The sequence below is a fragment of the Canis lupus genome, chromosome 2 (assembly GCF_011100685.1).
Source record: "Canis lupus familiaris isolate Mischka breed German Shepherd chromosome 2, alternate assembly UU_Cfam_GSD_1.0, whole genome shotgun sequence".
Taxonomy (NCBI): Eukaryota; Metazoa; Chordata; class Mammalia; order Carnivora; family Canidae; genus Canis; species Canis lupus.
Genome location: NC_049223.1, coordinates 58359157 through 58381675, shown reverse-complemented (window position 1 = coordinate 58381675; position 22519 = coordinate 58359157). Strand labels below are relative to the sequence as shown.

Below are 22519 nucleotides of genomic sequence, written 5' to 3'. Positions count from 1 at the left end.
TCTCCCTCCTCCCCTGATACTCAATTTCTTCCCCCGGCGCAGCCAAGAGTGGTTTCTTAGCCTCTCTCCAGAGACTGTGTGTGCATGCACGCACACACACACTCTTTAGATAGCTCTGTCTGTACATGGTCTCTCTGTATTTCTCCCATACAAAGGATTGTATTCTACACACAGTTTTGTACCTGGCTTTTTTCACTTAACCATACAGCCTGGAGACTGTCCCTCATTACATAGGGAGCTGCCTTCCTGTCTTCTGAGGGTAAGACCATCTTTTTTATAAACTGCATGATATGCCGATATGACTCACCTGCTATGCTTTCCAAATGTGACCTGTCAACATTACTTGTTATTCCTCAGTCTTGAGTCTAGGATCTGAGATTTTTAAGTCCTAGAGAGGGAAGAGATTTCTGCACCCCTACCGGAGCAGCTGAGCAGTCCAGCAGCCCTCAGAGCCCCATAGCGAGGACCTTCAATGTACACTGTACCATTGTACAATGGTACAAATATATCATAATTTACTGTAACAGTATGTGTCAGGGACACCTGGGTGGCTCAGTGGTTGAGCGGCTGCCTTCAGCTCAGGGCTTGATCCCAGGGTCCTGGGGTCAAGTCCCACATCGAGCTCCCCCTGAGAAGGCTGCTTCTCCCTCTGCCTGTGTCTCTGCCTCTCTCTGTGTCTCTCATGAATAAATAAATAAAATATTAAAAAAAAAAAAAAAAAGGAAAATCCTTAAAACAAAACAAAACAGCGTGTGTCAACTATACTTTAATTAAAAACTAGGACACCTGAGTGGCTCAGTAGGCTTCAGTATCTGCCTTTGGCTCAGGTCAGGATCCCAAGGTCCTGGGATCCAGCCCACATCCCTGCTGAGCAGGGAGCCTGCTTTTCCCTCTCCCTCTGCCCCTCCCTCTGCTGGTGCTCTCTCTCACTCTCTTTCAAATAAAATCTTTAATAAATAAACAAATAAAATGCTGATGGAAAACTAAAAAAAGAAAACAAAACAAGAAGTCTGCATGGCATAAAAAACTACCGTGAACAAAGTCAAAAACAACATGAGGAAAAAAATACTTGCAAATCATCTGGAGGTCCCAGCAATTGATAAGACAGACTTACGACTCCATAGAATGGAGAAAGAATACAGACAATAAGATACAAACAGCTTTTAAACATGTTTTTCAAAGGCCAACCTCACTCACAAAAGAAATGCTACCACCCCGCGCTATCAGAGGGGTAGGGAGCAGGTGCTTAGTTCACCATGCCAGTGACCCGTACAGAGGGCGTCTGGCGACCTCTATCAAAATCACAAACACACATACCCTGAGCCAGCAGTCCCACCTCTGGAAATGTACAGTACAGATGCGCTCAGTGGCTTGGGTAGGATCGTTCACGGCAACAGGGTGCGCAACAGCAGGAGTGGGAACCAACCCCAGTGTCTGTCCACAGAGGGACAGGCCACGAGTCACAGGGTGGCCCCACGATGGACCCCTGCGAAGCCCGAAGACAGAAGCAATCGTGCTCTATGCCCAAGTACGGAGACAGAAAGCCTACCAAGACATATTTCTAAGTGAAAAAGGAGAAGGTGCAGAAGGATCTGGATGGAGGGACCGCATCCCTCAGATGAAGTGGAGAGAAGCCAGTATGGAATGGTACGTGGGAAACCAGAGTGGGCTGGGGTGGAGCAACTCTAACAGGAAGGGACAGAGATTTTTCACCCTGCTTCCTCCCAGCTTGTTTTATTCTGAACCGTAGTAAATATATTACCTATTAAAGAAATTAAGAACATAAAAGATTAGAAAAAGAAAGAAACACGCAGCACAGTGTGTGCTGATGTAGAACATCCCCAGGTGTACTGTTAAGGGGGGAAAGCTTGGCAGGGGGAGGGGAGGGGTGCCAGGCACAGGCTGTTCCATCTGTGGTTTCTAAGTGAGGATAGGGGTTACTCGCAGAAAAACGCTTAGACTCAGCCTGGAATGCTGCCTTCCTACAGGTGCCTACCTCGGGGACGGTCGGGGAGGGGAGAGACTATACTTGCATTGATTACCCCATATATCATTTGAATGTTTTGCTGGGTGTCTGTTTAATTTTTCTCAAAGCATACAAATTTTTTAAAAATGTGCACATCCATAGAGAAAGGGCTACCGGACCTGGGGAGACGACAGTGATAGGAGGGCATGCCCTGAAACAGTTAACAGGGAGGGACACACCTCTGTATAACAGAAGAGGTCTCAGGTGCCTTGGGTGTTAAGAAAAAGCAATGTGCTGAACAAAGGAGAATAAAACCATCCACTTTTTTTTTTTTTTTTTAAACAATGCACAGGAAAAAGAACTGGCAACTCCCAACAGTGGTCCCCTTGGAGAGAGGGGCAAGTGATCCAAGAATAACTTTGGCCTTATCTGTAAAAGGTTTTCATTTTTTTAAGGAGAATGTGTTCACATGTTTATTCCAAACACTCAACTCTCTCCTGGCCACAACCAGCAGGGTGTGTAGGTGGAGCTAACAATACAAAGCATTGGTTTCCCCCCACCCCACCCCACCCCTCAGCAAAGGAGGTGGAGGGTGAGCCTGCAGGGCCTGGAATGCTGCACCCGAGACTGAACCCACACATCTTAGTGCTGAGGAAAGCCGTGGGAGGCCCCAGCACCACGCTTCCAATGGGGCTGACCTCTGCTCACACCTCTGGGACTCCAACAACCTCATCTGGGCAGCCCCTTTCTGGAGGTCAGAGGTGATTTGCAGGCCTTGTCCTGACCCCCACGAAGGACCTAAGTGTTTGCTGGGGACAAAGCCAGGATCACCACAAGGGAGAGCTTTCTAATCCTCCTAAATTCACAGGGATGGTGCAGCAGCCTTGAGAGAGACTGAGTTCCTTGTCTAGAGAAGCATGCAAGCTCGAGGGATCTCTGGGAGCAAGCATAAGAAACCCTAGGGTACTATGGCTCTGTGAATCCTAACTGCCCTGCATTCCAACACATGCTGCACTAAGCCCCTTACAGCACCACCTTCCATTCCTCACTATCCCTTTATCACTATTTAACCGACAAGGGAACGGAGACTCTAAATACTAGGGAAGGTACCCAAAGTCACTGCCAGGAAGGGGCAGCCAGGATTGGAACCCAAGGCTCTCAGCTCTCAGGCCAGTGCTCCCACCAATACTCTCTGCGTCACCCCATGGATCACTGTGATCTAGTGGCAGGTGAAGCTTCCAGTATCTGCCCATTCACCTGCAAAGTGGGAATTGTGTGGCCACCCCCAACCCCAGGAGGTGTGGCAAAAAGGATAGAAGGAGCCAAACATTGACACGCCTGTTGCACGAAGGACCAATTATATGGGCTGCTATGCCTGAGGCCTCAGGGATGCCTTCTGACCGCAGAGCTTTTACACAATCTGTTTTGAGGTTCAGGTATTTAGAACCTTCTCACTACTCCCTTCCCTTGTAAGTAAACCCTTCAGAGCCCACTTCTGTCAAGAAGCCTCCCTCAGCGGCCCCTCGAAAGCACCCTAGGAACCCCCAACTTCCACCAAAAAAACAAAAACAAAAGAGGAGGCACAGCTAGAGCCAGGCTTTGGATCTAAATGTAAATTCTGATGGCCTCACTACCAGGTGGGACCTCATACAAGTTCCTCCCTCCCTTCTCACCAGTAAACCCAGGTAAAATAATCTTTTTCCCCAGGGCCATAAGCACCAGTTAACCACACCTTCCACAAGATTCCTTCCACCCCCCCACCACACAAAGATTTGCAGCATTAAAGCCTCCAGATTTTTTAGGACCAAAAGAGTTGTCTCTAGATCAAATTTGCTAGCTTGCTTTTTAGATACTAGCTGCATAAATTCATCATGTTTCCCTTTTTGCCTACGCTGCTAGGAAACAGCCTTAAACTTGCTATAGATTCCCAGTACAATGATCTCTTTAAGTCAATCCTTCCCCCTCCTACACACATACCACCAACTTTTAGAAATATATTATGACAGGGGTGCCTAGGTGGCTCAGTCAGTTAAAAATTTGCCTTCAGCTCGGGTCATGATCTCTGGGTCTGGAGACCGAGCCTACATTGGGTCCCCTGTTCATGGGGGAATCTGCTTCTCCCTCTGCCCCTCTGTGCTCTCTCTCTCTCTCAAATAATGAAATCTTAAAAATATTTAACTTCTGTTGTATGTAGCTAAATATCACCTTCCATGTAATGTTCTTTCTGGAACCAGATGGAGGTGGCAGGGAGTGATAAATCACTGAACACTGAAATTGGTTCTTCAGGACACATTTAATACCAAAGAACACATCTCCTTCCCAAGAAGATGGGGCATAAAGCCCAGCCCACCTCCCTCCTCCCACCACATCTGGAACACTTCACCAAATCCTCTGGGCAACAAAAGAGAATTAGCTTTCATTTTCCTATTTACTGCCTCCTCCATGCAGGCTTCCCTGATCCCTGTGCAGAAGAAAGCTCATCCTCTGGGTACCTCGCTCAGACCAAGAGCTCCTGGAGAGTAGGTACTGGGCCTGGTGGGGACCACCACTCCACCACTCTCTTAAAAGCATCATACCCTGTGCCCTGTGGGAGCACAGTTGACTGTGGTAATTAAGAGCATGGGCCAGGGGATGCCTGGGTGGCTCAGCAGTTGAGCATCTGCCTTTGGCTCAGGGCGTGTAATCCTGGGTCCAGGGATCAAGTCCCACATCGCGCTCCCTGTGGGGAGTCTGCTTTTCCTTCTATGTCTCTCTCTGTGTCTCTCATGAATAAATAAACAAAATCTTAAAAAAAAAAAAAAAAAAGAAAGAACATGGGCCAGAAAAATCAGACCACCCAGGGCTTAGATCCCAGCTCTATCACACAGTGTGATTCTCAGCAAAGAACTGACCTGTTTCCTCACCTGTAAAATGGGGAGAATAAGAATCTAAAGCCCTTGCCAAAGAGGGCAAGGAGCCTACTTCGCACCTGACTGGTGGGTGCTTTATGGCTTCCCAGGAGATGGGGGTGCCTGTTGGGGTAAAGCCCCCTATGGAACCAGGAAGTGTCCATTGGAACTGTCCACTGCCAGAGAAACAGCTCCGGAAGCAGCTTCTCCCACAAGTAGGAAGGTTAAGGCACTAAAAGGCACAGGCTTTCAGAACTCTGATGGGAGACTCTCATCTCCTCACCCTCAACCCCATAACCACTGCAGGGGGCGGGGGGGCAAAGGAAGGCCACCCCACTCACACCCAGGCCCTGGGAGTTTAGAGATCTAAGGGCCAAGCTTCCCCCAAGGCCTTGTGGCAAGTCCTACACCCTATGTAGACCTCAGGGTTGATATCTGTGCAATGGAATCCAGATGCTCAGGACTGGGCTGCTGGGTCCATAGGGACCCCCAAATCAGAAACAGCAGCCTCCCCTATAAGGATCTGCCTAATTCTGGGCGGGACACAGCAGGGCCCTCTTACTCTCAACTCCATTGCGCACTGTTCAAATGCAAAAGAAGCAGGGGCTCGGGTTGACCCAGAGCTAAGCGTTGGCCTCCACCCCACCGTCCTCTACAGAGCCCGGCAGAGATCTTTCTGCTGTTGCAAAAGCCCCAGGATGCCAAGAGAACAGGCCCCCCTCTCTCCCCGCGGCACTCCAGGCCCTCGGCTTCTGACCACCTCACAAATAACGGCTTCAACTTCAGCTTTGCCAACCTGATCCCCTCAACTTCCTTTTCACTCGCCCATCGCCAAGGCCTGGCTCACACAGCAACCCCCCACCCCGCCCCTGAACACCCTTGCCCTTTTTCTGTCACAGGGTTCCCTGAAGTCAAAAGCTTCCTCTCCTCCAGGAAACTCCCTGGACTCCCAAACCATCCGCCTCTCCCCAGGCCTTTCAGCCCAGGGCCTGAGGCTCCCTTCCCGCTCTGCAGGTGCCTTACCCACGGTCCTGGGGCCCAGCACAGCAGCCGCGCTCCCCACAGGGCCAACCTACCCGCAGATTTAAATCCGGCCCCCGCCGGACCTCTTACCCACCCCGGAGAATCTGCCAAACACCTCTGGCAGAAGATTACAAATGTAGACTCCTGCGCTGCCCCTTCCTGAGATTCAAATTCCAAGTCCACATTTTTTCCAGGGGTGGGGATCCCGAATCTACATCTTAAACAAAGCCCTGGGAGAGAGCCTGAGGCCGGGGTGAGAAAGGGGCCCCCGGGCGCGATCTCTGCGATCCGGAGAGGGAGCGGCCCGGCACTGAGCCCGGGGAGACCGGCGCTCGCGGGGGTGGGGGTCTCCGACCAAGCCAGGGTCGGGCGGGCGCGGGGCGGCGGAGATGCCCCATGAGGAAACGGACCCTGGCCCACCTCCAGTTCCCACTTAGTCCCTGGACCCTCGGCTACTGGGGAAGCCTCGCGCGGGCGGCCCGGCCTCCTGACTCCACCGGAGGCCCTACGGCAAGAGAGCGAACACCGCCAGGCCCAAGCCGCCTGTGGGGGGAGGGCTGTGGGGTCCGCACAGGGTCCGGGGGCTTCGGGGCCTTGCCTCTGACTCCCACAAGCCCCTCCCGCCTGCGCTGGGCGCCGTATCTCGGCCCGCGGGACCGGCCAAACCGGCGGGAGCCCGGCGGAGCAGCCGGTGGAAGCCGGGAAAGCCCGGTTCCTGCGCAGGAGCCCCCGGGGCCGCGCCGACGTGTGCGCGCCGCAACCGATGCGCCCTGCGGGTGGGCGAGGACGGTCCTGGGGCCTGGGCACGCGGAGCCGCCCGGGGCGGACTTTGCCCCGCTCAGGCTGGGTGCCCTGGAGGGCTGCGGGCACCGTCCTGGCGCAGGGGGGCAGCAGCCGGAGACCGCGCATTGCGCGCAGTGACCGTGCGTCCGCGGCGCCCCTCGGCCGGCCTCCCGCCTCCGCCCGGGGGAAGACGCGCGAGGAGCGTGGGCGCCTGAACGCGGCATCGCGGACGTCGCCAGGTGAGAGGGCCCCGGGGTGTGTCGAGGGCGGGCGTCCGGGAGGCGCCCCGGGGACCGCGCGGCGGAGCCTACGGTGAGGGTGTGCCGGGAGCGAAGGAGGCAGCCCCGGTGCCCCCGCCGGCCCCCGGCCCTCCCGGTGCCCCCCCCGGCCCTCCCGGTGCCCCCGGCCCCCGGCCCCCCGCCGGCCCGCGCGCTCACCAGCTGCAGCAGCATGAGCGCCCCGAGGCTGGAGCGCACGAAGCCCAGGTCCGGGCGCAGCGCGGAGACCGAGGCGCCGGCACCCTGCGCGGGGCTGCTGGTCCGCGTGCTCACTTTCGACGGGAACTCGGCCATGGCGGCTCCGCGCCGGGTGCCGGCCGCCGCGCCGCTCCGCTCCTCCCGGGGCTCGGCGAGCTACGCGCGGCGTCGGGGCGGGGAGCGCCTGCAGCCAGGTGCGGCCGAGCCCGCCCCGCCCCGCCCGCCCCGCCCCCGCCGCTGGCCCGGCCCCCCTCGAGCCCCGGGGCCGCGGTCGCCGAGCTGGCTCTGCCCGGCAGCCTGCGCGGCCGCCTCCTGGAGGCTCCTCACCGTGGCCCCGCGTCCTGCCAGCCGGTCACCCCCACGCCCGGGCCCTCCCCTGGGTGTCCCCGGGGCGCCTCTCTGAGAGCGAGGTCCGCGGCCCAGTGCAGCGACTGCGGAGCGGCCCGGAGACCGGCGCAGGCACCCGGGCCGGGGGCTCAGCTGACGTGCTTTCACTTCTGAACCCACTGAGCGCACCTGAGAAGATCGCTGAGCTCAGCTTCCTCGCTGTAATACAGGGATAAGGGAGGATCTCACCTCATAGAAGTTGCTGGCACACGGGGACGAGGGCACGGGGAGCACTCACAGGTGGGAAATGACGTTGGGGTTAGCGTTTCGTTGCTCCATCCACCTGCACCCTGAAACACACGCGCACAAACACACACCCTTCAGGCCCTAGAGGCTTGCACGGATTATGTTCATCCTCCAGGGTTTGCAGAACCCCTATTAAACGTCAGGCCCTATCCCAGGCCTTGAGGACACAGCAGGTACAAGCCAGGCAAGGCTCCTCAGATCCTACTTTCTACGGTGAGTGACAAATGTTAGACTGGGAAGAAAAAAAAAACAACCTCAGTGACAAATGCTATGGCTAAAATAAAAGGAGCGATGTAACAGAGATGTCCAGGAGGCAATTCTTAGATCAACTGGTCAGAAGACCTCTAGATGACATTTATGCAGGTCGGCCTTGGGAGGAACTTAGTAAGTGCAAAGGCCCTGGGGCTGGAGGAAGCTAGACAGTTTGAAGGACAGAAAGAAGACCCTTGGTGGGACTGAGGCAATATGAGATTCACAGGTAGTCAGGAACCATGTCCCATAGGGATATTTATTAATATTATTTTTAAAATTGTTTTCTAAAAAGAAAATTATTTATTTGAGAGAGAGAGAGGATGCATGATAGAGAGCACAAGTGAGGTGAGGGGCAGAGGGATAAACAGACTCCTTGCTGGGCAGGAAGCCCCATGTGCATTGGATCTGCTAGATCCAGAAACCCCAGGATCATGACCCCAGCCAGAGGCAGACACCCAACAGACTGAGCCACCCAGGCATTCCCCCATAGGACTATTTAGATGACCCTATTAGTTTTCTGTGGCTGCCGCTTGACCATGGTGGCTAAAAAACAAAACAAAACAAAAAATGTATTCCCATATAGTTCTAGATGTCAAAAAAATGAAATCAGTTTCCATGAACCAAAATCAAGGTGTCAGCAGTACGTGTCTTCCTGTGAAGGCTCCGGAGGAGAATCTGTTCCTTGCTCTTCCAGTCCCTGGTGGTGGCCTCATCTCCCCAATCTCTGCCCCAAGGATCACATTGCCTCTTTCTCTCTGTACAGATCAAACCTCTCTTAGCCCTCCTTGTAAAAACACCTGTGCTTGGATTACGATCCAACCCTAGTAATCCAGGATAACCTCCCACATCAAGAACCTTAATTTAGGGGGAATCCCTGGGTGGCCCAGCGGTTTAGCACCTGCCTTCGGCCCAGGGTGTGGTCCTGGAGTTCTGGATAAATAAAAACCTTAAAAAACAAAAACAAACAAACAAACAAACAAACAAACAAAACAAGAACCTTAATCTGCAAAGTCCCTTCTCTCTTTTCTTTTCTTTTTTTCTTTTTTTCTTTTCTTTTTTCTTTTCTTTTCTTTTCTTTCTTTTCTTTCTTTTCTTTCTTTCTTTTTTCTTTCTTCTTTCTTTCTTTCTTTCTTTCTTTCTTTCTTTCTTTCTTTCTTTCTTTCTTTCTTTCTTTCTTTCTTTCTTTCAAGATTTTACTTATTTCTTCATGAGAGACACAGACAGAGGGAGAAGCAGGCTCCCGCAGAGACCGATGCGGGACTCCATCCAGGACCCCGGGGTCACGCCCTGGGCTGAAGGCAGGTGCTCAACCGCTGAGCCCCCCGGGTGTCCCAAGACCCTTTTTTCTTTATACAATAAAGTGTGCAGATTCCAGGGCAGAGGGTCTGATATCTCTGGGTGGCTATTATTCAGCCTACTCAATAATGGAGGGGAGAGGCCATTTTATTCTGAGGCCTGGTGGGTTTCTACCAGGAGAGTGACAAGACCTGATGGCCAATATCTGATGGAAAATATCAGACTGAGCCCTTTACCTGCCGCTGGATGTTCAGATCCTTCCCCCACAAGGCATCTGAGACCCTCCTCCCCACCCCGCCTGCAGTGAGCACTCAGGAAAGGAGCAATGCTTCTTGGTAGCTGCAGACCCGGAGACCAGCCTCTACACTGCACAAGCCCAAGTCAGAACAAAGCTCTTGGGTAAACCTTTAATTTTATGATGACACAGAAAACAGTAAGATGATTGTTTCCCAGACAGATTCTAAAACAGTAGAGTGTTTTGGTTTTGGTTTAGATTTTGTTTTTTTGGTTAATCCCACTTTCATTCCTTTCAAATGGCAGCAAGCAAGAATCAGTTACTGCATTGTTTTTTACTTTGACATTTTCTTCCAGACCAACTTAACTCACCCCCAGTCAGAAAAAACGAGAACCTGTCTCCAGGCTGGGACCTGCCGCCCACCCAGAGTTTCCACTGGCACCTCAGAAGCTCTGGGATGCGGTGGGGGAAATAGAGACCTGGTGGATGAGGCCTTTCTCAGGCCAAGCCTCCCCACCCCCAGGTATGAGCAAAGCCATCTCCATCTCCACCCAGATCACCTGCAACACATGCCTTTGTCTCAATTCTCTTCCATTTTATTTATTTATTTTTAAAGATTTTATTTATTTATTCATGACACACACACACACACACACACACACACACACACAGAGTGAGAGAGGGGCAGAGACACAGGCAGAGGGAGAAGCAGTCTCCATGCAGGAAGCCTGATGTGGGTCTCGATCCCAGGTCTCCAGGATCACACCCTGGGCTGAAGGCGGTGCCAACCCGCTGAACCACTGGGGCTGCCCACTCTCCTCCGTTTTATAAAGACTCTGGCCAAGACCCTACTGTGTGTTGGGCCTCCCTCCCTTGGGGTAAGATGGGAGCATGCTGGAGAGGCAGTGGGGATTCAGACACTGAGCAGATGTTTAATGTGTACCTTAGATGTGCTGAGCACTGGGGACAGAGCTGCAAGCCATCCAACCAGAGACCCTGCCCTTAGGAAGTCTGATGGGAGAGACAGATTGTCTAGATATACAAACCCACATACAAATTGATTTGTTTACAATAAAAATTTATTTAAATAAATGTATTTACAATCAGTAGGTTGTAATAACATTACTCCAGGAAAAGAGCAGGACGCTATGGCAAAGAATAATTGAGGGTTGGGGCGAGGGGGTGTCAGGGAAAGTGTAAACATTTAAGCAAAGACCTGAAGGATAAACAGGAATCAGGCAGAGAAAACCACCATATGTGCAAAGGCCCTGAGGCAGGAAAGACTTTGGGGTCTTTGAGGAAGGACAGATGGTTATGAGCTAAAGGAATTGGGGAGAGATGAGTTTCAAGAGGCAGCCAGGGCCCAGATCACCTGGTTCTTAAACCCTTGGTAACGGAGCATATTTTATTAGTATTTAAAACAAACAAACAAACAAACAAAAAAAGGCCTGTGGAGGGCAGTTATATGTTTTGATTTATAATGTTTAAAAACTCATAAACATTGCTCTGGGTATCATCCAACAAGCAGCTTCCAGAAGCCAACTCTGGGAGGTTAATGATTATAATCAGCAACTATTTTTTTAAAAAGATTTTTATTTATTTATTCATGAGAGACACAGAGAGAGGCAGAGACACAGGCAGAGGGAGAAACAGGCATCATGCAGGGAGCCCGATGCAGGACTCCATCCTAGGTCTCCAAGATCACGCCCTGGGCTGAAGGTGGCGCTAAACCACTGAGCCACCTGGGCTGCCCAATAATCAGCAACTATTGATTAAACACTTTTCCAACTGGCCCTATGCTCAATGCAACGAGGTTAGTTCAATTTTTTAACCTTTTTTTTTTTTTTTTAAAGATTTTGTTTATTTGAGAGAGAGTGAGAGCACAAGCAGGGAGAGCTGCAGAGGGAGAAACAGGCTTCCCACTGAGCAGAGAGCCTGATGTGGGGCTTGATCCCAGGACCCTGGGATCATGACCTGAGCCGAAGGCAGATGCTTAACCGACTGAGCCACCCAGGCACCCCAATTTTTTAACTTTTAATTGCATAAATTCATTAATTGATTTTTTTGCACATCAAACACACATCTCCAAACCTGCACCTTTGATGTAGTTTTGGAATGTTGGTGGGGTCTGGAGCTCAAGGCCAAAAAAGAATTCTTGAGACTTCTTTGGTGCAAAAAGATGATTTTATTAAAGCATGGTGGGGACGCCTATGTGGCTCAAGGGTTGAGTGTCTTTCTGCTCAGGGTGTGATCCCGGGGTCCCCGAAAGGAGTCCCACATCGGGTTCCCTGCATGGAGCCTGCTTCTCCCTCTACCTGTGTCTCTGCCTCTCTCTGTGTCTCTCATGAATAAATAAATAAAATCTTTAAAAATAAATAAATAGATAAAGCACAGGGACAGAACCTGAGGGCAGAAAGAAGAATGGCTGATTCCGTACTTGGGAGGTGGGAGAGGTAAGGAAAAAAGGGGAGTGTCCAAAAGGACTTTCACTTGTTAAAGAAGACCCTCCAGATGCCGGAAGCTTTACTATTACTAAGCAAAGGTTGTTTTTCCTTCTGGCAAAGCATTAAGAGAGTTGGAAGTTGCCTGGAGGAATGGAGTGGAGTGGGAGAGGGGTTACAGGTGTCAGCTTCTGCTTTGTCCTCATCTTGCTTCCTGCTCCCTCATCACCTTCACCTCCAGCTGATCATCGAGAAGTGTTTGACTATCCTAGAATACCTTTTTTAAAAAAATTTTATTTAAAATTTTTTTAAATTAAATTTTATTTATTTATTTATGAGACACACACACACAAACAGAGGCAGAGACACAGGCAGAGGGAGAAGCAGGCTCCGTGCAGGAAGCCCGACTTGTGACTTGAGCCTGGGAATCCAGGATCACACCCTGGGCCGAAGGCAGACGCTTAACCACTGAGCCACCCAGGTGCCCCAAGATTTTATTTTTTAAGTAATCTCTACACCCAATGGCTCGAACTCACAAACCTAAGATCAAGAGTCTGTGCTCGCTCTTCTAAGTGAGCCAGTCAGGTGTCCCTCCCAGCCTATGTATTATTTTCTTCTCTTATTACCACATGGTATGTAGAAATGTAGAGACTTGCTTTGTTTATAATTAAAAAAAAATTTTTTTTAACCAAAAAGATAAGATTATACTATATACACTGAAACTTCCACTTAACTTCTTGGAAATTTCAATTTCACATGAAGACTGGCCTCATCCTTTTTACATGTCATGTAATATTTGATAGAGTAGCTACTACCTAATTCCGTATCTCTTCCCCTCAACTGATAGGTGATTTCCAATAGTATCTCATTACGAGTAATATTATCTAAGCCTTCCTTTTTTTAATACTTTATTTATTCATGAGAGACAGAGAGAGAGAAGCAGAGACATAGGCAGGGGGAGAAGCAGTCTCCCCACAAGGAGCCCAATGTGGGACTCAATCTCGGATCCCAGAATCAGGCCTTGAGCCAAAGGCAGACGCTCAACTGCTGAGCCACCCAGGCATCCCTCCAAGCCTTCTTATTTACACATCTTTGCTCACATGTAAGATTTTCTATGGATCCAGTGTTCAAAGCAGAACCACTGGATTGAAGAATATTTGCAGTTTTTTATAGATACTGCCAAAGACGTATCTTTTATAGATACTCCAAAAGACGCCCACTAAGAGTGAGCTTAACTATTTGCCCAAACTCTAATATATGTGATGAGCAAAAAAAAAAAAAAAAAAAAAAAAAAGTCTCATTGTTTCCACTGGCATTTCCTAATACTTAGCTAGTGGGACTGAGATTCTCCTTAAGCTCATTGGCCATTCATATTTCTTTTTCAGACATTTGCCCTTGTGTAGTAGGGAATTTACATTTGCCCAAAGAGAAGTCTGATCTTTGCCCTCAGCTTCTGGGAGGTAAACCTTTGGAAAGTCCTGCCTGAGAGAGATGTCTTTGTTTAAGATGGGATCTGGCCACACCAGATATTCTAACAGCGAGGTTTAGGTTCAGAGAACTTGCTATCAGCTCATTTAGCTCCACTTGGAGAAGTTGAAAACAGATTAGCTATGTGGGGAATCAATCGCCTGTGGCCACATAAGGAAGGTCCTATAAAGATTCTAGACACCAAGGTGGCAAATTTACCTGGTCCGTGTATATACTCATGTGTATACACAACAGTGCTGAGAAAATAATGCATGGAATCCATGATTCTCTGTGGGGAGGACAACAGACACTCCACGTTTGGAACCTAAAGTCACGCTTTTAAAAATTATACAAGTTGGGTGCCTGGGTGGCTCAGCGGTTGAGCATCTGCCTTTGGCTCAGGTTGTGACCCCAGGGTCCTGGGATCGAGTCCCGCACTGGGCTCACCGCAGGGAGCCTGCTTCTCCCTCTGCCTATGTCTCTGCCTCTCTCTGCTGTCTCTAATGAATAAATAAAATCTTTTTAAAAAATTACACAAGTCAAAAAAATTACACAAGTCATCAGTTTTAGTACGGTCACTGTAGTGAACCATCATCACTATTTAATTCCAGAACATTTCCATCAGCCCCCTGTGCCTTTCCATTGGCATATTTTAATCTGTCTCCTTTAGCAGTAAAAAGCAGTCCCTGTGAGTATAACAGTTGTCATGGCTTTCTGTGAGTCCTTGTAACCAACAGATTATTGCACCTGAGGGTGGTCTGGGGAATGCCCCAAACTCAGCCCTTGTGTCACAAGTGGCAGTGGTCTTGTGGATTACTTAGCTCCCTCTGACACAGCAGCCCTGTCTGTAGTTTTCAAACGGTAGAAGCTCTTTCTATATTTTGCATACTCACTGTTTGTCACTTTCATATGTTGCTCTAGTTTTCTCCTGCTTCCTCTTTCCCACTCTGCAACACTTTCTCTGAACTCCACCAAGATTAAAGTATTTAGATCACCCCAGAGAGTGCTTTTGTGACCTCCACCCTGGCCCCAGACAACCACTGATATGTTTTGTTACTGCTTTGCCTCTTCTAGAATGTCATATAAATGAAGTCTTACATTATAAACTTGTGGCAGGTTGAATAATGCCTCTCCTGCCAGGATGTGTGATCCTGATCCCCAGAAACTGTGGATGTTACATTTATTAGTTTGTTTATTTATGTCATTTTCTTTTTTAAGTAGGCCCCACGCCCAATGTAGAGCCTGAACTCAGGACCCTGAGAATAAGAGTCACTTGCTCTACTGACTGAGCTGGCCAGGAGCCCCTGAACATTACCTTTTTATAGCAAAAAGGGATTCTGCAGGTGTTATTAAAGGATCTTGGGGACATCCCTAGGTGGTTCAGCGGTTTGGCGCTTGCCTTCAGCCCAGGGCGTGATCCTGGAGTCCTGGGATTGAGTCCCACATTGGGCTCCTTGCATGGAGCCTGCTTCTCCCTCTGCCTGTGTCCCTGCCTCTCTCCCTTTCTGTGTCTTTCATGAATAAATGAATGAAATCTTAAAAAAATAAAATAAAGGATCTTGAGATGAGATTATCATAGATTATCTGGGTGGGTGCTAAATGCAATCCCTGTGTCCTTACAAGAAGGTCAGGGTGCCTCACTCTGTGCCTTCACTCTGTGAAGCATGTGAGTCTTGATATTTCAGGTCCTGAGTTCAAGTCTCACCTTGTGCGTAGAGATTATTTAAAGAAAACAAAAGGAGGAGGAGGAAGAGGAAGAGGGAGATGAGAGATTTGATGACAGTAGAAGAGAAGGCAATGTGAGTGTGGAAAGAAAGATCAATCACTATGATGCAGCCAGGAGCCCAGGACGGCTGGTAGGTAGCCTTTAAGAATACAAGGGGCAAGGGATGGATTCTCCTTGCAACCTCCAGAAGCAACTAGTCCTGCTGACACTTGATTTAGAAACTTAAGACTCCTTTTGGACTCCAGAACCGTAATAAAACACATTTTTTAAAATAAAAAAAAGAATAAATTTATGGATTTTTTTAAGCCACTAAGTTTGTGATAATTCGTTACAGCAGCAAGAGGAAAATGATACAGTAGTCCTTTGTGAAAAGCTCTTTTATGTAACATAAAGCTTTTGAAATTCATCTATGTTGTGGAGCATTGGTTAAGTAGATTGTTTCTTTTTAATGCTGAATGTATTCTGTTGTCCTGATACACCACAATATCTTTATCCATTCACTACTTGATGGACATTTGGGTTCTTTCCAGTTTGGGCGGCTATGAATTAAAAAACACCTATGAACATTTGCATGCAGCTTTTTTGGGTACAAACCTATGATTTCATTTCTCTTGGGTAAATACCTAGAAGTAGAATTGTTGGAGCATATGGTATGTATAGCAGTGACACTGCAAAACTGTGTTCCAGAGTGGCCACGCCATGTTGCCAAAGTGGCTGCTCATCATTGGTTTTATGGATGAGTACACAAGCTGGAGAAAGGGCAGGAACTTGCCCAGGATGGACACCAGCTGAATTAGAGACATCAGCAGAACTAGAATCAATGTCTACAGCTTCTCATCCCCAGCAGGGATCCTGGGAGGCAGGCCTGCCTGAGTGTCTCCCTACGTTTCTAGCCTGGCCGGCTGCTTCTGCCACTTCCTACCTTCTCTCGCCCCATCCAGCCCCATCCAGCCCCATCCAGCCCCAGCAAGAGGTAGAGACCAGAGCAGCATTCAGTAGGGGCTTCACAGTCCCCACCCCAGAGGGTACGGGCTAGTGGTGGCAGAGGCTTGGGGAATGGGGGGCACTGTCAAGAACGCCCCCTTTAGGATCTGAGGGCAGTGCACGTCCCCCCAGAAAAGCCCTTTGGGCAGAATGTGAGGTCATTTTTGATCAAATAACTTAAGATTTCTTTTTTATTTTATTTTATTTTATTTTATTTTATTTTATTTTATTTTATTATTTTTTCATGAGAGACACAGAGAGAGGGAGATATATAGGCAGAGGGAGAAGTAGGTTCCACACAGGGACTCAGTCCCAGGACCCCAGGATCATAACCCAAGCCAAAGGCAGGTGCTCAACTACTTAGCCACCCATGCGCCCCTTGAAATAACTTCAAATACTTCATTACAAGCACTTTGTTTTCACTTTTGTTTTTGATCTGATTATGCCAACGAGAAAGCCTCCTTTGGTGCTGTTATGTCTTTAACATCTAATGCTGTTCACCTCTTCTTAGTGAGCAAAGGTTCTGGCTAGAATTTAATGGCAGTGGTTTGTTCCCATTGTGCTTATTTTTACTGTGACCTTCTTCTATTTATGGGTAATGATGCAGGTTTGCTATGATAGCCATGTTATAAGATTCTTCTCAAAAACACATTTATCACAGTATTGAAAATGAGGCCAGTCCAAGAAAATATTTAATTTTTAAAAAGTGCACACAACCTGGGGCTCCTGGGTGGCTCAGTCAATTGAGTGTCAAGTCTTCCATCTCAGGTCATGATCCCTGGGTCCTGAGATCAAGCCCCGCGTCCTACTCCCTGCTCAGTGGGGAGCCTGCTTCCCCCTCTGTCTCTGCTGCTCCCCCCGCTTGTGCTCTCTCTCTCTGTCAAATAAATAAATAAAATCTTAAAAAAGAAAAAGTGCACATAACTGTTGTATGTATGGTCAAATGGTTTCACCAAGGGTGTCAAGACCATTCACTAGGGAAAGGGCAGTCTTTCAAAACAGGGTCCTGGGAAAACAGGATGTCCACATGCAAAAAAAAATGAAGTTGGACCCTGCCTTACAACACCATATATGAAAATTAACTCCAAGACTGGCCTGCTTAATCAGAGGAACATTGATGGGGTTGTGAGTTCAAGCCCCACATTAGGTGTAGGAATTACTGAGAATAAATTAACATTTTTTTAAAAAAGCAACAAAACAAGGACCTGAACATTAAGTCTAAAACTATAAAATTCTTGGAAGAAAACACGGGAAAAAAAAATCTTCGTGACATTGGATTTGGCAATGATTTCTAGGGTATGACAGCAAAAGCACGGGCAACAAAAATAAAAGTAAATAAATTGGACAATATCAAAATTAAATTTTCTGTGCATGAAAGGACACAATATGTGAAATAGTGACCTAAGGATTGGGGGATATATTTGCCAATCATATATCTGATTCAAGGGATTAATTTACAGAATATGCAAAGACCCCCCCTACACACACACACAATTCAATCACAAGAACAAAGTGAAAAAAAAATGGGCAAAAGACTTGGATAGACATTTCTCCAAATAAGATATACACACAGCTAACAAGCACATGAAAGGATGCTCAACACCACTAATCATTAAGGAAATGCAAATCAAAACCTCAATGAGATATCACCTCACATTCATTGGGATGGCTGCTATTAAAAAACCCCAAACAAATAGTCAAAACAGAAAATAAGGGGGACCTGGGTAGCTCAGTAGTTGAGTATCTGCCTTTGGCTCAAGTCTTGATCACAAGGTCCTGGGATCGAGTTCTGCATCGGGCTTCCTGCATGGAGTCTGCTTCTCCCTCCGCCTGTGTCTCTGCCTCTGTCTCTGTGTGTCTCTCATGAATAAATAAATAAAATCTTTAAATAAAACATACACACACACAATAAGAAGGGTTGGGTAGATGTGAAGAAACTGGAACCATTGTGCATTGGTGGTAGGAGTGTAAACTGATGCAGCTGTTGTGGAAAACATTATGGCAGTCTCCCAAAAAATTAAAAATAGAATTGCCGTATGATCCAGCAATTCCACTTGTGGGCATACATCCCAAAGAACTGAAAGCAGGATCTCAAAGAGATATTTGTACACCCCTGTTCATCACAGCAATATTCACAATGGTGGAAAGGTAGAAGGACCCAAGTGTCCACCAATGGATGGATATCCAACCATGTGGTATATCCATACAGTGGACTATCATTCTGCCTGAAAAGGGAATAACATTCTGGTCCATGTTATAGCATGAACTGTGAGGACCTCATCCTAAGTGAAACAAGCCAGTCACAAGGACACAAATACTGGGTGTGTGATTCTACTTATAGGAGATACCAAGAGAAGTCAGACTCCTAGGAACATAAAGTGGAACAGTGATTGTGAAGGGCCGCAGACAGGGAGGACAGAGGGGCACCTGGGTGGCTCAATGGCTGAGCGTCTGCCTTCAGCTCCGGTCCTGATCCTGGGGTCCTGGGATCGAGTCCCGCATCGGGCTCCCCGCGGGGAGCCTGCTTCTCCCTCTGCCTACGTCTCTGCCTCTTTCTCTGTCTTTCATGAATAAATAAAGTCTTAAAAAAGCAAAAAAAAAAAAAAAAGAGAGAGAGAGATGACAGGGAATTAGTGTTTAATGAGGACAAAGTTTCACTTGGGGAAGATGAAAAAAGTTTTGAAGATCGAATGTGGTGATGGCTGCATAGCAAGCAGTGTTATACATAAGTCTTATATGTGTTTTATTCTAATTAACTTCTTTGTTAACATGTACCATTGGAACTCAGATTGGGTAAAATAGGGTAATAAGTGCCTGAAGTTTGGGAAGCCCAGTAATCCCGTCTCTTTCTTGTCACCATTGGGGCATCTGTCCTTGCAGAGAGGGACAGGGATTATCTCAAGCTGCACAGTAGGCCAATGTGGCCAGGGGCTAGGTGGCTCCTGTCATCACTGCGCATTCTCCTCACCTCACCCCTCTGGGGACATCCAAGGAGCAGGCTGGGACTGGGGTATGCAGTCAAGGCATGAAGGCCAACAGCTGTGGGGGACTCCACAAATTCTTTTTTTTTTTTTTTTTTAAGATTTTATTTATTCATGAGAGACACACACAGAGAGAGAGGCAGAGAGAGAAGCAGGTTCCATGCAGGGAGCCAGATGTGGGACTCGATCCCCGGGTCTCCAGAATCAGCCCTGGGCCGAAGGTGGCACTAAACCGCTGAGCTACCCGGGCTGCCCGGACTCCACGAATTCTAGGCAAACACCCATTTCTATGAAATGCCACCATGCTTGAACTTCCTGGTATAGAGAAAAGATGTGAGGTCTTCAGGGAGGAGGTGCCATTTGAACAGAGCCCTGAGAAGAGCAGTTTGAGAAGGGAGCATTCTAGGTGGACGATATAGGAGCAAAGGGCAGACGTCAGGATGCTGAGTAGTTGGGGCTGATGGACTTTGTGTGCATGTCTCTGTGTTGAGACACAGCCAAGACCAGCACAGAGTGGGTGGGGAGCTGGCGGGGCCCTGCCAGCCTCTGGGCCGGTTACCTCCAGCTCAGAAGGAGGCAAAGATCTGATTATTTTCCCTACCTGGGCCCTCTGCCTGCTGGGACTGGGACAGAGGTTGTTTGGGGTGGGAGATCCAGAGCTCCAGAGAAAGGGCATTAGGATTAATTATTCACTGATACATCCACAGCTCATAGGCCTGAGACATGTGGCCAGGCCAGGGCTCACATGGACTGACCCCATCCTGGCCAGGTGCCAGCTGCACAAGAAGGTCTGGGGTGGTATGTCCAGGACTTCCTGCCTGGGCACACTCCTACCTTGGTGTCTCATTCATTCATTATTTAACCTGTGCTCCTTTATCTCCTTCTCCACGTTTTTGTGTGCTAGGCCCTAGGGATTCAGTGGCAAAGAAGACTCTTGCAGCCTCTGTCCTTTTGTTTTTTGGTTTGTTTGTTTGTGGGTGGTTTTTTTTTTTTTGGTGTAAAATGATGGTTTTATTAAAGCACGGGGACAGAACCCATGGACAGGAAGAGCTGCTGCCAATCTCTGCCCTTTTGAAGAGCTCAGTTTTAGAAACAGGGAAGGGACACATACCTAGACAGGCTTTTCCAGTTGCTGTGAGGGGTTGGCCCTGGAGCTTGTGGGAACACAGAGGAGGCAAAAAACCTAGGTAAGGGAGAGGAATATCAGAGAAGGTTTCCTGGAGGAGGCATCATAAGAGAAGCTACCAGGGGGACGAAAAACTGCCAACCTTCTTCAGCCTCTTTCCCAAAGTGCGAGATCCAGCTCCAGCCACACTGTCCCTCTCCCGACTCTGGCCCTGGGCCCTGCTATTGGGAGCTGCCCCCATCACGCCATCCTTCCTAACCATGCCCACAGTTCCAGGACCATTCCTGAGACCTCTTCTTGAGGACACTAGGCTTCACCATCTCCATCATCCCCAGAATTTTTTTTCCCCTTCTTTTGCCCAACAGGAAATTGGCACATGCGAATTATATATTCTAGTCTGTGGATGCTATAGTAGTACCCATCTATAGATAAACAATCCTTCTAAAAACAAAACAAAAAAACCAATCTTTCTATCTTCCCCCTGGATGTTGAGTACATTTTGTTAAAGGATAAATTTTTAAATTAAAATGTAAAAAAAATCGTGTTGTGGAAACAACACATACAAAAGTATGGCAGTTCTTTAAAAAAATAAAAATAGAATTTTTAAAAAAGATTTTTAATTTATTTGACAGAGAGAGCAAGCAAGCACACACAAGAAGAGTAGTGGGAGAGGGAGAAGCAGGCTCCCCACTGAGCAGGGAGCCCGATGTGGAGCTCCATCCCAGGACCCTGCGATCATGACCTGAGCCAAAGGCAGATGCTTAACTGACTGAGCCACCCAGGCGCCCAAATTTTAAAGGGTATTAAAAATATAAAATATGTTAAAAATATGATCATTTAAACATGTGATCAATATAAAAATTACTAATGAGATATTTTACATTCTTTTATAAATGGCATATCTCAGTTCCGACCAGTCACATTTCAAGTGCTCCATAGCTACAAGTGGTTAGTGGTTACTGTATTAGGTACCACGGCTGCAGATAATAGCTAATATTCCAGAGACAGAACATTCAGGATTTTTTTTTTTTTTTTTGCCTTTTTCAAAGTCTTTCCTAACTTTTCCTGGCCATTTTTTCATTTAAAAAGAAGTACCCAAGTAATCCATGCTCATTATCCAAGTATCAAAAGCAAGTAACCAAAGAGAAAAAGAATCATAATAAATGACACCAGCCAGAGATAATCACAGTTGCTCATGTTTCTATAGCCTCCGAGACTTTAATAGACACGTATATAATTATTTATTTAATAGACACAAGAGTATAATGTGTCTATTAAATATTAATGTATAAATTCTATAATAAAAATTAATACATTAATAGGCACATTATATATATTTCAAATGTTAGTTATATACAGTACAAATGTATAAACAAGTAGTTATGTATTTTTATATTTATGTATTTGTTAACGTATAGACTGAAATTGAATTAAGAATCTTTAAAAATTTAGGATAGTTTTAGATTAAACAGAAATATTGCAGGGTACAGACAGTTCACTTATAAGGCATACCCAGTTTCTTCTATTATTAACATCTTACATTGGTAGGGTGTATGTGTCACAATGAGCCAATACTGAGAGATTATAATTAAAGTCTGTACTTCACTCAGATTTCATCAGTGTTTTGCTACTGTCCCTTTTCTGTTCCAGAATACAGTCGGGATAGCACACTGAATTTCCTGGCGAAGTCACTCCTAAGACTTGGCTGTGACAGTTTCTCAGACATTCCTTGTTTCTGAGGACTTTGAGAGTTTTGAGGAGCGCTGGTCCAGTATTCTGCAGAATGTACTTCCGTTGGGATGTGTCTAATATTTTTCTCACAATGAGAATCAGACGAATGCATTTTGGGGAGGAAGGCCAGAAGTGCCATTCAAGGGCACAACATGTCAAGGGTATATACTGTCAATGTGACTTATCACTGTTGACGTTGACCTTGATCATCTGGTGAAATTATATTTACTTTGATTAGATTATATGTGCACGTGGTACAAAAGTTTAAAGTACGAGTTAAAAAGTCTCCCCCAGGCTCTTGCCTCCTCCTCCTTCAAAACATGGGTCCCCTCACCAAGGGCGGCCACGTCGGGGCCCTGGAATACAGCGCTTTCCACGGTTGAAGGGGGGTTGCAGACACGGCTAAGTTAAGGGTCTTGAGACAGGGAGATCCCTCTGGACTATCAGGATGGGCCCAGTGTGATCGCCAGGGTCTTTATGGGAGGTCAGGCGCGAGCATCAGCGCGAGGGA

At 47.7% G+C, this 22519-nt stretch overlaps 1 protein-coding gene and 1 long non-coding RNA gene across 2 annotated transcripts in view; one reads left to right on the top strand and one right to left on the bottom strand.

The window, feature by feature from the left end:
• Positions 1–7302, bottom strand: part of PLLP (plasmolipin) — a 21872-nt gene extending 14570 nt beyond the window's left edge. The window contains exon 1 of the mRNA XM_038530967.1: positions 7098–7302. Coding sequence (XP_038386895.1) covers positions 7098–7232 — 135 coding nt within the window. The 5' untranslated portion in view covers positions 7233–7302. The remainder of the gene's footprint in view (positions 1–7097) is intronic.
• LOC119870313 lies at positions 6763–22519 on the top strand. Its single transcript, XR_005355717.1, has 3 exons — positions 6763–6899; positions 9909–10075; positions 21928–22519. It is a non-coding gene; the product is annotated as an uncharacterized LOC119870313 (long non-coding RNA).